At 27.7% G+C, this 14,387-nt stretch overlaps 1 protein-coding gene across 5 annotated transcripts in view; it reads left to right on the top strand.

Annotated features, from left to right (window-relative positions):
* dnc (phosphodiesterase dunce) overlaps positions 1 to 14,387 on the top strand; it is an 847,926-nt gene that overhangs the window by 291,378 nt on the left and 542,161 nt on the right. For 2 of the 5 annotated variants that reach the window (XM_085953041.1, XM_085953040.1), the window contains exons 1-2: positions 8,369 to 8,627; positions 10,231 to 10,558. The exons of 2 other annotated variants lie outside the window; for them this stretch is intronic. In XM_085953041.1, the coding sequence (XP_085809167.1) occupies positions 10,449 to 10,558 (110 nt within the window). In that variant the 5' untranslated portion in view covers positions 8,369 to 8,627; positions 10,231 to 10,448. Of the gene's footprint in view, positions 1 to 8,368; positions 8,628 to 10,230; positions 10,559 to 14,387 lie in introns of those variants that run through there. One more of the 5 variants, XM_085953046.1, reaches the window with a different exon arrangement.

Here is a 14,387-nt window from a genome sequence, read left to right as displayed (position 1 = left end):
ATAATAATATGTTCTACACAAGTTTATTACATGTTATTTTCATCGGATAATTATTGAGTTGCGTTGTACTTTGCTTGCCTGAAAATTCTAAACAAAACCACTATCGCACCAACTCAGAGGTCTGTAAAACAGAAAATGTGTTACAATTTGCATTTCAAATACAAAATTTGGTTGTTAACACAACATTCAGCTCTCTAGTTTCCGTCAAAGTGATGCAAGTTTGTTCCATGTTTCCTTACATTTTCGCAAAATATTGTGTTACAAAGAGAAGTATATTTGACGTCACACCATAATCAACGTGCTATGTAATAGTAAAAGAATACACGTAAAACAATATTACATTTCATTGTTCATGTTGTAATATGACATGGTTTTTAAGCTATACAAATAAAATGGTAAAACTTTCAGAAATCATTTATTATACTCATAAAAGATTTTCTATATTAAACAAAGCTTTCTAACTGTATATTTCTTCATTGCAGTGTCTCTCACAGTTAAGGATTGCGTATGTATATCTAAATGTTTTGAGAGGTCCTTAACGTCCTTTAGTTGGTTGAAGCATCACATAAGTGAGCTCCCTTTTCCAAGTTGACCTGCGATATTTCCGTTGACGATAAACTTTATTATATTATCGTTTTCCCTTCTGGCTATATGGCTAAACAATTTTCTTTCAAATGTATTTCTTTCAGAATAGATATATTTATCTGCTTTGCCATTTATTGCACAATCTTCCAATATTGCAGTTTTAAACCCATATAGAAAAAATTACATATTAATAGAGTGTAACAGTGATTATATTTTTCAGTTAAAATTATAGAAATATTCATCATCATCATTAGCCTGAATCTTCATTGCTCTTAGATATATATTTTAGACATTCTCTACATCTTGTGTATCACTAAATGACTAGATTTAACAAACGATAGTTATTTTCTTGAGGTATGTTTTACCTATTTTTATATAACGTTTTTAGCAAACTTGATTAGAACTGTTTTAATAAAGTGATATTTACTAAGATTTTTTTTACTATATCCGATTTTAAGAAGAGCAAATGGACCTTCACGTAATAGAGATAACAGGTTTTTGTTTTTACGAGAAATGCTTGTTAGCTATTTTCTCAACCTATTAATTCAGCCATCGTGGAAAAACCTATATTTAAAAATCTTTTGTCAAATCTAATTAATATCTAGTTGTAAACAGTTTTTTTTATAATTATTAATAACCATGTCCTTGCTTTTTCGTACAAAGTGTTTAAAAACATACAAATTTTTTAAATATTTCAGACCAATGTGCATTCAAATTAATACTCGAGTTGTATCATGATGAAAATTGCAATTTGTTGATTTCAGTATAAATTTTAACTATTGATTGAATTATAAACATTCACACCGACGTAACTTCAAGTGAAGTATGAAAAACAAAGTTTGAATGAGTAAGTGTATAATATGATTGAATCTTGATTAAAGTTTTTCCAGTTGAAAACTGATAACCAAAAAGTTTCAAGTGAATTCAATAAAACTTTGTGCATTATTTTCATACTACGAATATATAATTTATTAACACAATGCGAATAATAATATATTCACTAAAGATGCTGAAGAATACCTTTTTTGTTATAGACAAATTCAAAATATTATGAAACCGAAGTTGAGAGAAAGGTTTCTAAGAGTAATGCTTAATTAACTTAATCACGCTATTATTGTTTGTCTCTGTCAAATACAAAAAGCAGTTCAATACAATCAGTCAATTATAAATATTAAATGGATAATATTTTTTTTTATTAGATAGCCACTTAACTATAGACATTGATTATTTCAAACACAAAATATGTTTAATTTGTATTTGACATTATAATTCTAAATATGTACCTGTATATAACTAGCTGTTGCAAGGACAGAACGCCCCAATAATTTCATATAAAGTCAAATAAACACCCTCCATTATTTGAAATATTTAGGCAAATATCGCGTAAGTATATAATATCCAAAATTAAAAATAGCTTCCAATTATGGTAGCTACAATAATAAACATTCGCCATTTTTAGTGCGCCAATATCAGTCTATCACTTTAACCACAGTAGAGTTGTTGCAGAATTACCATCAAGTATTCATAAGACGTCCTCTAGTTAGAGTTTTAACTTTCTGGCATTTAAAAAATATATATTAATACAATAAATATACCTAAGTATATAAATAACTGTTAATATTATAACTATCATTGATTATTTAAAATGTAATGTAATATATTATAGTAATTATTTCACTTAGCTTATCGGCCCACGTGCTCAGCGTACGTCAAAATGGAGCTTTCATGCTATTTTCCGTTAAAAAAAAATCGGTTAGGTACATGGTCAAACACGCGCGTTAATATGATCTTAATCCCTACTTCATTTATCGTTTGTCAATTTATGGTTACGGCCGTATGTTGTAGCTTAGTCACTGGGAAATGCCAATAGAAATGGCGTATTTCAAAAAAAATACTACCTTATTCTTAGGTCAATAATTATTATAAAGCAAACATTATTCGTAGAATGTTTATCACATTTGAATAGTCAAAGACATAGTTTATAATCAATATCTTTAAAATTACCTTTAAATGTGTAAATCTTGCCCATTTTTAGAAAAATCAAATGCCTAATTCTTGTCAAATTTGGGATCACAGAGATTATCAATATATTTTTTTTTTGTAAATATTTCACTATATTAATGTCGACATAAATTTTACTAATAGTTTTATAAATGCTTTTAAAAATTAATAAATATAAAAAATCTTAACACCGCTTCACATGGACGTACTGAAATACGACTATATTCTAAAACATTAGAGAGATAAGTTTAAAAGAATACTATGTTATGTAATAAAAATACTTTATGCAGTCATCAAATGTTTAAAATAAATATAAAAGATAATAAGGCTTCAAAATTATGTAAATAAATTATCTACAACGTTTAAGAAGTGTCCAGAATCATGCTTTGAAAATAGCATAAAAGCTTCATTTTGACGTACGCTGAGCATGATGTCCCCCGTGGGACATGAATTTCTTAATATTGTGATTTATTTTAATTAATCCAATATCTTTCACGAAGAATTGACAGTTAATATATTTAAGGAAACATATTGAACCATATTTATCATATATAAATAAAAGTATGTATTTCTTCCATTATTGCCCTGCAATCCATTGAGGTTTTTAAATATTATTTATTAACTATTTTATAATACTTTATCGTATATTTTTGTGGGTATTTTTATTGATACTGTTTTAATAGATAACTTTCTTGCAAACTAAATTATTTTCAATATAAAAATGATACTGAATGAATTGATTATTCCATTTTTTTGGATTAGCTGTGTCAAAAAATGTTTTGACAGAGTAGTTAAGTTGACATTTTTTTTTCGAAAAACATTGAAAACTTGCCATAACCTCTTCGTTTTGTAGGAATGTTTTGTTGATTGACTCTTTTCCTCTGAAATCACAATCATCGCCATCAGTAATGTGTGATGCACTTTCTCAAAAAAAAAAAAAATTCTTTCCCAATGTTAAATATTTACATGACTTGCCAAATAGCGTAGATTTTTATCCTACTACTTCAGACTGATTGGCATAATTCTATTTCAACACTTTTTTTCATTTTGTTTCATTTCAATATGTTAACCACATGTTCATAATATGAAGCCTAAGGGATACAACACTATATTATAGAAATAGATAGGCACTTAGAATGAGGAAGAGTTTCATAATAACATATCATTTAACGTCACGCGTTGGTTATTTCAGCCAATATTACGACGTTTAAATTAAGATGTTTTTACGGACTGGTTTGCTGGTAGTTTAACGAAGATTTTAATATGTATCGATTAAATTGTTATTAAAATTGATTTTATTATAAAAATTTGTACATATGTTCATTTTATTAGCAGGTTTACTACTTATTCAATACTAAATAGTTTTATTAAGAATAATAGCATGTGCAGTAAAAATAATTTATCACTATTATTTCCCTTATTCAAAATTGTAAAAGATGTTTTGTGATTAATATTCCACTAATTTGCTTTATTAGGAATGCATATTGTCGAGATCGCGAGGTGTTTTTAATTTTTTTCTAATATGCGTATTTTTGATGTCTTCCAAATTAGGTATGTATGTTTAATAACGAAAACGACATACTTAAATACATATTATTCATTGAACACTAAATAATTGTTATAAAACCGTTTAAATTTCCACTCTATTCGTATAACCTCGATAATGGTGTTTCATATTTAAAAAAACGGGAGAAGAGTGTAAAATGTAGTAAATAGTATCGTTAGAATGATAATAGAAAAGGTTCAACAATTGTATGCACAATTGTTAAACATGGAGTGCCAACTAATTCAATCAATAAAACATGAAATATTTAGTACTATTAATCTCACAGCGTATGAGATTCGGCTTTCTGCCAACTTAACCTTCTGTAAAGAATGCTTTATAAATCATTATCTACCTCGAATAAAATGTCATTTGTAAACTCGTTTGAAATATTAAATTATAATTTTTGGGCGCCTTGAAAGAGTGTATATTTTACAAATTAAATATAACAATATAAAAATAAGAACACAGCTTTATCGTGAAAAGTGTTATTTAATTACACACAACCAATTTACATTAAAATTTAAAATGATACGAAAACAAATACAAATTTTAATACAAATTTGAGAAGCGTTCCTTGGTACGGACATAGAGTATATCTTTTAAGATGGTAATGATTACTTAACTTTATGTTTTACGTGTGATGGCTGGAATTTCATCTTGGCTGGAATCTACCGCCTTGTCTTCTACCTTCCCGTCCGAAAGAAGGAAGCGTCATCCTGCGTTGAAACTGTTTCTATTATGTTAACCGAGCACGTCCTATCTGTACCGAATCTAATCTTGGAGTGAAATCTTCTGGGCGGAAATAAGTTATTTGTTGATATGACGCTTTCAAAAAGGCGGGAAGAAACCCCATTGGCCTATTTTTTTAACGATCATTGTTTTAGAAACAAGGTTGACACATACTTTTAACAAGGTTGTGCCAAATTTATTGTTAATTAAATTAACATTATTTATTTAAGTCAGCGTTTGAAATGTAGACATGTCACGTGAAATGTAACATGACAGGTGTTACAATCGAAATTACTATTGACCAAAACGTTTTTTCGAATATGCGTGTATTAAAATTATATTTATTTGATATCGCATATTGATTTCATTATATTCCATTTATTATAAAATAGATCATGAGGAGATCTAGCTAGCCATTTATCCCAATTATAATGGTCTAAATCTAAATCTTTGAACAAAAAAAGCATATTGTCAATGTAACGTAGGATTCAAAAATCGCTAGCCACAAAAATATAAAAAACTATTTTGTCACTACTTTTCAGCAGGAATAACAGGTACTGTGCTGTATGTAATAACATTAAAATTAATACTTTCAATTAGATTATTTTTATGACGTGTTAGTTGTAATTGTATGCTGATTTTTACTCCGCTTACACGTGCATGGATGTACTGTTGACAGTAAGTATTATCGCGGCCATAACAAGAAAATGTAGCAACAAGTAAACGATAGTGGCGAACCTGCCGGCAGAAAATGAATTTTCAGGTTGACCAATTTTCACTACCTGTAAAATAGTATGAAATAGTATTATCATAATAGTGACGACACGAATCTTAAATGAATGACATGTGACTCTTAAAGAATGAATTGGAGAGACAGGTCAGCACTTTTACGTGTAAACAGTTATTGTCATGATAGTTTTAAATACTCATCATTGCTGCCAGTACATCCATGCACGTGTACAGGCGCTATTATGCTAATAATCTGATTTTATCTTCAATCAATTGACTAATAAATATTCTACATGGCGTTGAAACAGACAAGTCTTGAATAATTATATTACAATTCCGTCAAATGTGTCAAAATTTGCTAATATCTTAACAAGATTAGACCACCCATCGTCAATAAGGTTCTTTGTGTAATATTTTTGTTTGGATGTGTAAATCTCAAATAAAAATGTGTGGAAGTAAACGTACCGTATCTGAAACATGTCAGATATGAATAGCAAGAACAAAATATATTTAACCTGAAATAAACAATTTTATGAGGCGTATAATGATATATATAAAAAAAAACATAAATATACAGTAAACATCCTTGATAAAAAAGTATTCACACATTTAATTTAATATGTGATTTTAATTATAAATAGTAAATTGTATTCGTATTTTATAGAATATGTTTTCTTTGGTATGTCAGACGTCACTCTTGTTTTATATTCTGTTAACACATTTAACTGTTTTTTAAGATTGTGATTATTTTTAAATCCTTTGATGTTGTTTGACTAAAAAATAGGCTTTAAATACTTAAAATGTGATGAAAATATTAGAGAATTTGCTGACAGTTGAAACAGTATAAATTAAATTTGTCATACGTTGCCATTATTTTCCCAGTATTGACGATTTTACATTTATTGAATATAGTATTATATTGATTATTATCTAATGATCTATAATTAGGATGTTGACGATTTATACGCATATTGATTGTATTATTAGTGATACGGAAGGGTTTTTTTACAAACACTTCAACTATTCATAATTTGTTTTTTATATTTTTTTATTGTTATCCTTGACTTAATAAATGTAGGTGATAAAGTTTTTGTCTACTTTATTGCATTAATTTATTATATAAGTGAGGATTAACTGTATTCATTGTCAGTGTGTATTTATCATTGGTGAGTACGCATAGTGTCTGAAGATGCCGAAAGGTGAAACACGGGTTGCAAAAAACGACTCAAATGGAATAGTATAAAACTTAAATCCATTAGCATTTAAATTTGTAGTCAAAGCAAAAGTATGTGTTGATTATATTTTATAAATTCAAAAAAATAAATATTAGTATATAACTGTGTAGTACTGCAAGAAGGAAGCAAACATTTTTTTTTTTTTTTTTTAAATAAACATGATATTTTTTCAAAATATTATGTAAAACTTGTTTTATTTTATAAGAATATTATTTCAGAATTAAAAATACGACTATAAAAACCGTTATTTTTAATGTATCTCATTATGATATATTAATATTTTTCATATGACAGAAAGGTATGCTATGCTGTCAACGTACATATATTGGAAAATAGTTTATGTTTAAAATACGACGAAATGAATAAAAAAAATATTTTGAAAAAAAAGTCAGAGTTATCATAATAAAGTATGCTGTAGCGAAGAACATAACCGTCTCTGAATATTAAACATGAAAATTAAAATCGCATATTCCCCAAAGCCCCACAACATATTTTGAGTGGGAAGTCTCAATGCTAAAAATGAATCAAAGAAAATATTCGAAAAATATTTATTTATGGAGTTGGCCAGCGAAAACAGGGAGTTTAGTAAGTGGAAAATGATTTTTCCAGAGGGGATGGAGGTGTTAAGAAAGAAAAAGTTTATTCGTAATGTGTATGTAATAATTTTTATATATACCTACCTTGTGAAATTCATACAATTTTTATCTTTATCATAAATCTAAAAAATATAGAGTTTATTAATTTTCAACTAATGAAATGAAAAGTATAAAATACATAGATAGTAATTTCCTCTACTGAAATAAGATACGATTAAAATTTCGGAATTTTAATTCAACCAACAATAATCTCAGTTAGCTTCGATATCAATAAATATAAATACTATGTTTTCCTTTACATATTAAATATACAAAAAAAAGTTTTTTTGTCGTGAACATGTTTTTTTTTAAATTATATATGAGTATATTTTTATTATCCATTAGTACTTTCCCGTTTGAATCATTTTTTGTGACCCGGGTTCCACCTTTTCGAATTTTCAGAGACTATGTCCATTCATAAATTAATGGTAAGTATACAACTGACACAGAATATTGTACTTTGCTAGTATTTAATGTGCATATTACTGAAGACGACAAATGGCAAACCCCAGATTTGAAATTAATTACAATTCTGCCTACATTTATTTGTTAAATAACTAAACTTGTTGAAGGGCAAGTTGTAAATAATTTTAATATATATTATAATATTATATATTGCTTTGATATATTATGACGTAATTATTTGACGCTATTGATAATACTGGAGAGTGTCACTATACATACAAGGTTGTAATAATAGGAGGAAACGTATAGTTGTATTATTTTATAAATTAAAATAAAGGTCACAATTAATTACTGCATCTTAAGCTTTCTGTAAAATTGGATTAGGTATTTATTAATTGACATTAGCTAGCCCTTGGTGTTCGTATTCTAAAGCTCTACTAAGCACCCTATACATTAAAAAACTGTCAACGTGCCGCCAATGCGTATAATATACACGAGTAGATATTATAGGAGGACGAAAGTGACTTAAAGACACGTATTTTGTCTTACCTTGCGACTAAGTAAACAGTTTTTATTTTCATGTGATCCTATGAAGACGTAGAGTGCTACTTATACCATCTATTGAAAAAAGTGGTGTCAGTGCTGTTGTGAAATCTACTACATAAAGCTGTCAATGATTTGCCAATTGGAACTAAAAAATATATCGCTTAAAAATAAGTAAAAATTATTTACTGCACCGACAAAAAGAGTTTTCAATTATTCGTAAGCTTATAATTTTTCATTCACTATTTTTTTCTATTATGGAATGACGCTTTCATTTAATTTGACGTTTAGATTTATTTTATTCTGTTCACTATTTTCAATGAAAAATAAAAATAAATTACGGTTTTCATTGAGTTTCAAATATAATCTTTATTTAATATCTGAGAAATTTTCGAATAAATTTAGTTATTAAATAATTGTCATCCCTTCAAAAGTTATATCTTGACAGTTAAAAAGTCAAGTATTTTTAGTTACGACAGTAATGAAAATGCAACGTCTTATCCATAATCTTCCTTATACAAGCGCCCCATAAAAGTTTTTAATATGATCAGTTGACTTTTTAATACTCGTGATATATTACAAAAGATATCGGTTTTATAGGAAGCTTTAACTCTTGCTCAAAGTTTTAAAATCTGTTATGTGGAGAGAATTTTTACACTGTAATAGTAATATTACATAATATTAATGTTATTTTTATGTGATTATTAACATATTATATTTACAATTTATATACTATATAAGGAGTTTTATTATAGTACTCTTTTTTGTATTTTGTATACGTTTATCATTATTAACGACACAACTATTATATTTTATTCGTCAAACTTAACAATTATATTATTGTAATATCAAACATATTCAAATTGAATACAAGGAGTGTTCAGTCAAGAGGTAGATGTAGTAATCAAATAAAAACACGGTATTAAATGAGAACATAAAAAAACAGGTTAGTCTAGCGTTGGTTTTTCTGTTGAAAGGGAGTGCCAGTGGAAAAACACAATAAATAAGATTTTTTAATTCACTAAATCTAAATGGTAAATCCGAAATGTAATTATTTTGCTTGGTGGATCTAATTCCTAATTTAGATGATTCTGAAAATAGCAAATAGATTTTAAAGTAGTAAAATTATTACGTTGTTACATGCGATGACCAAATACTTATGATATTGTTGAACAGCATAAAATGTTTGCAAAAAAATATATTATAAGTACCTAAAACATACAGTTAAATTATTTTTTCTAATGTTGGTATTTAGATAAATAATAACTACATTCTTTCGTTGCGACATTTTTTTGTAAATTAAATTTTGTTTAATGATATTAATTTTTTGAAGGAACGACAAGTTATTATAAATAACAAATTTGAAACATATTCAGTTATAATTTTTTGTGTTTATTTCACATTATATTATTTTAAATCTAGGACCATGTTTGTACTCGTGGACATCCAATTGAGAATGTTCATCGGGATAAAAACTTATATAATAATAAATAGGAACATTTGAAAGTTTTTATTTTTTCGAAATCAGTCTCAGTAGGTATACCGTTTTGAGTTTCAGACAAAATTGGAATTGTTTTGGAAAACTTTTAACATCTTATTACGAATAAGGAAAATTAAATCCTCAAAATGATAATATTCTATACATATTATACATTGATTCAATTTGATATGTATAATCATTTTAAGATAATGAAATATCTAACAGCCTTTGTCAGTTTAATTATTTAAAGTGCATTATGTGAAAACTATAAATAAATTTATAAAATACGATTTATTTTTGTTTGATTTTTGCAATAAATATTAAGTATTTATTATTTTTCAGAAAATATCGTTATTAATATTTTAAAGAAATATTTCGATAATTTACGCTCTAAAAGTTGAAATTTAAGCAATATTATGTGAACCATCCGAGCTACAATTAACATACGAGTTGCATTCAAGCAAATCGATCGACTGGAGTTAAGTGAGGAACGGGTTGTGTGAAGTTCGTTTCGAAATCGGTTTTCCCGCGAAGTGGTCATCAACGCGAACGTGGCTGGGATGAGCCAACTACGGGTCCCCGAGCTGCGGCTGGGGGGGCTTCCCTGCCCGCCTTCGGGGACCCCGTCAACAGCTCACTCGACCAGGCGACGCCATTCATGGATATGCGGGTGAGTAACCTATCTGTGTAATAATACCTACATCACTGTGAATTATCTACGGAAAACAATAGCCAGCGAAAGGATTCTTGAAAGTGGCGACTAATGACCATAATATACTCAACTTAGAGAACAGACGTAGGAAAGGAAAGACAGACATTTTTATTAAACGAAATTCTTTCCGTCTTACACAGATATAAACATTAATAAAATGTTTTAATTTATAAACATATCAATGCAATTATACTATGCCAATATTATGAAGAAATATTGAAATAAAGATCTATTTTATTGTGTTTCCCTACGATGGCCGAGTAGTAACATGTCGACTTATAATGTCGTAAGTTTTGGATGACTCTTGAATTTGAAAAATTCACATATAGATTTCCAATGTATGTCTGGACTTAAAGTATATACCTACTTAATAACTGGAGCATGTTGCTAACATCCATTTCTCGTAAAATAAAATCTGCTAATCCAACCATCACTTCCCCATATTATTATCCTCTCAGGATCAAATACGATGATTAGGTATAGATAGAGAAAGTTGGTTCTGATATAATTAATTTTCATGATTAATTGTTATAAATTAGAATCGTTATTTATATTTACTGTATTTTTTATTCTACTTTAAACCATTTAAATTCAAAATGAATGAATTTATAAAAACGATATTAATTTACCAACCAACTTTACTATATTATTTGTATTTGAATAGTTTTGAAATACGTACGGAGTTAAAAGTATGTATGTAAACTCTGTTTGGCAGACACATAAATCTCTAAAATGTAGACTGAAAAAATACTAAACAACGTAAATATATAATTTATCTATTTAGAATGTGAAAAAATCCAAATCCTATTTCCCTATTACAGTATTCAAGATAGTAAATTTATAATGCAAATAATAATTTGTAGCTTACGCAATACAGCCTATAAAATAAATGATTTATGCTCTTGCGTGATTTTCCGAAAGGGGTTGGAAATTTTCTCCATAGGCCATTTTTTGCACCCTTTGGGATCGTGGCTGGTAAACGACTAGCTCTTTAATATTTCAATAATTTAAAGATTTTTTACAAGTATCTGTAAGCTTAAAGCTTTATGATAGGTACCTACCACAAACACAGAGAAACTTTTTGTATGATATTGTTTTCAATGTATTTATCTTAAAAGCTTTATGCATAAATACGACGTTATTGTTTCCATCTAATCGTTTTGAGATATACTGTTATAACTTTATGGTAATCTATTTTTAATGCGAATTTAAAAAAAATATAACTTTCTGTTTACTGATAACTGAACTTTAAAAAATAACGGTATACATACTTAATGGTGAAGATTGAAAATTGAAAGGTTACATTTTAATGCGTTGTAGCTATATGCTGATATCATTCATAAAAAATGTATAAACTTGTATACATTTTTAATAGTTAATGATAGCATTACTTAAGTCAATGAAAAAAAAAAAGATTATTTATGTAGATAAAAAATAAGCATTTTTTTCAGTGATACCTACACGTTCGTTAAATATATAACCTGAAAAATTGTAATATATAAAATACTGTATTCTGGTATAAAAACCGAAATTGACTCAACATTAAACACTTTATAAACTATTACTTCATATATATATTTTTAATTTGGTTGAATATCGTAACTTATTAATATTACAAACAACAGTATGGTAACAAATAACGTTAGCTTAATAAGATATAATCGTATGTAAACTACGATTTTGACAACATAATCACTACAACTTCATTAATATATTTCTTTCTTTGCATTTACTTCTTATTTATTACTGATGAACGATATTTTTTAATTCAAATTTATATTTAGAAAAAATACAATTTTAACTTACGTACTTTTCTATCTTAGATAGGTACTGCACATTTTTTTATGAAAACCAATTTTATTCGTAAACCAGGTCAAGTCGCATGTCTTCGATTGTAGGTAGGAACCTATATACAAAAAACCAATCCAATATCTATTGATGACTTTGCGAATCCTTTTTGAAGGCCACCGTAAATTGAACCTACACGATATTATGTAAACTCAATATCTACTTATCCCTTTCCTTATTTTGCACTTATATTTTATTGCTATATTATCTGGAAAAGTGTCATGGTATATAGAATACACATATTGGTATTGTGAGCTTGAAAATTAATAAAACACATCTAATGTTATCGCCCCATTTAAATACTTAGATTTATTCATGTAATCATATATATATAATACGAGTACATATTATATTATGTAAATACTTATAATCAAGTGCGCGTTAACCGAAGTTATACTCTAATTCTCTACAACTCTTTGTACATATCCCTATCCATAGTGATAACAATCCAATTCATTGTGTCAAACATACAACTATCTTTGATAGCTTTATCTAGTGAGTAAAATATTAGCCTGATTTTTTGATTGACATATTACTGGATTTCTAAAAATAGCTCTCTCGTATAAATCGTATATGTCAACCTCGTATCTTATCATCCAATTATTGCCAATCATTGTAAGCTTGGCAAATAAATGATAAATTTATAATTGTAAGCTTTTTTAGCATTATAGATTGATTTTTTTAAATTTTAAACCTAAAAACATCCTTTATTAAACAACCTCAAAGATATACCTATTTTTTGTTTATATACTTGAACTCTCAACTATAGAATAATAGGCTTTGTACTTTAAACCATAATAAAAACTACTCAATAGTAACTATATAGTAATAGTTTATAACAATAAATTTAATCTATTTTGGAATACTTATAAGTATGTATAAAAAATACATTATATTTTGTCGTTACTGTATTTTCGCATTGTGTCTAAATGCCTGTAGATTTCCATAAACAGAAATATTTGAAAGAGAGTAAAAAATGACGAGCTTTTGTAAAAATTGTGATTTAAAGGTCAAGCCATCGGAAGTTCCCACTAAGCGGTTGCGTCCATTAATTCCAGCTTTATTAAAAAAAAAATACCTATCGAAATATAGTATTTAGTTGCAAAATTCAATAATCATTTTTTTAATACTTATATTCATTGTATGTATGGGTATATTATAGTACAAGGAAAATTTCGTTTTAGCTTGATAATGTATGTATACAAACCATTGATTAGTTAAATTTTTTTCTTTTTTTTTTTCGACCATGTCCGATCCTGATAGGATCATATGGGCCTCCACCGAGTGGAGGTTTGTATTGACAGATTTTGTTTTTTACGAGAAATGGATGTCAGCCACTTGCTCAACCTATTAGGTCCATACCCTGACACACACAAATTGAAAAACAATATGTGTACTTGCCAGACCCAGGATTCAAACCTGGGACCCACGGCTTTATAGTCCAACGCTTATGCCACGCGGCCACCGTGGGCGGTTTTGTCCGGTAATAATTTTTTTCAGGTTATGTACTGCTTAATTACTTATAAAGTGTCTAGCAAACTCTATTACATATCGGATATACTTGTTTGTTTCCTTATCCAATTATATGATTTTGCGTGCTATACTTAACATGCGCCTTTTCATACCACACTTTGCTATTTTAACTTTCTTGGCATATGAATATATTCATATATCATTACGGGATGTACCTACACACTATACATATATTATTATTATAACATTTATTATTATTATTATAACATTATATAAATATATATTTTACTAAAAATATACGGGTTTTTCTGCGTTGTTTATAATACATACACATATCGAATTGCAATTTTATAATATGCTGAGACAAAGTTAATTAGTTTTATATCATTTGCAAAAGGACGACGTCTACTTGTACTGACTATTTCATGAAGTGTGTGTTTGTATTATCGACCAAGACAGCTTGTTT

The sequence above is a fragment of the Rhyacophila brunnea genome, unplaced genomic scaffold (genome assembly GCF_057557595.1).
Source record: "Rhyacophila brunnea isolate RB1 unplaced genomic scaffold, BYU_Rbru_1.0 scaffold_3, whole genome shotgun sequence".
NCBI classification, from domain to species: Eukaryota; Metazoa; Arthropoda; class Insecta; order Trichoptera; family Rhyacophilidae; genus Rhyacophila; species Rhyacophila brunnea.
The sequence above is the reverse complement of the archived record's forward strand: the minus strand, read 5'-3'. Positions and strand labels throughout refer to the sequence as shown.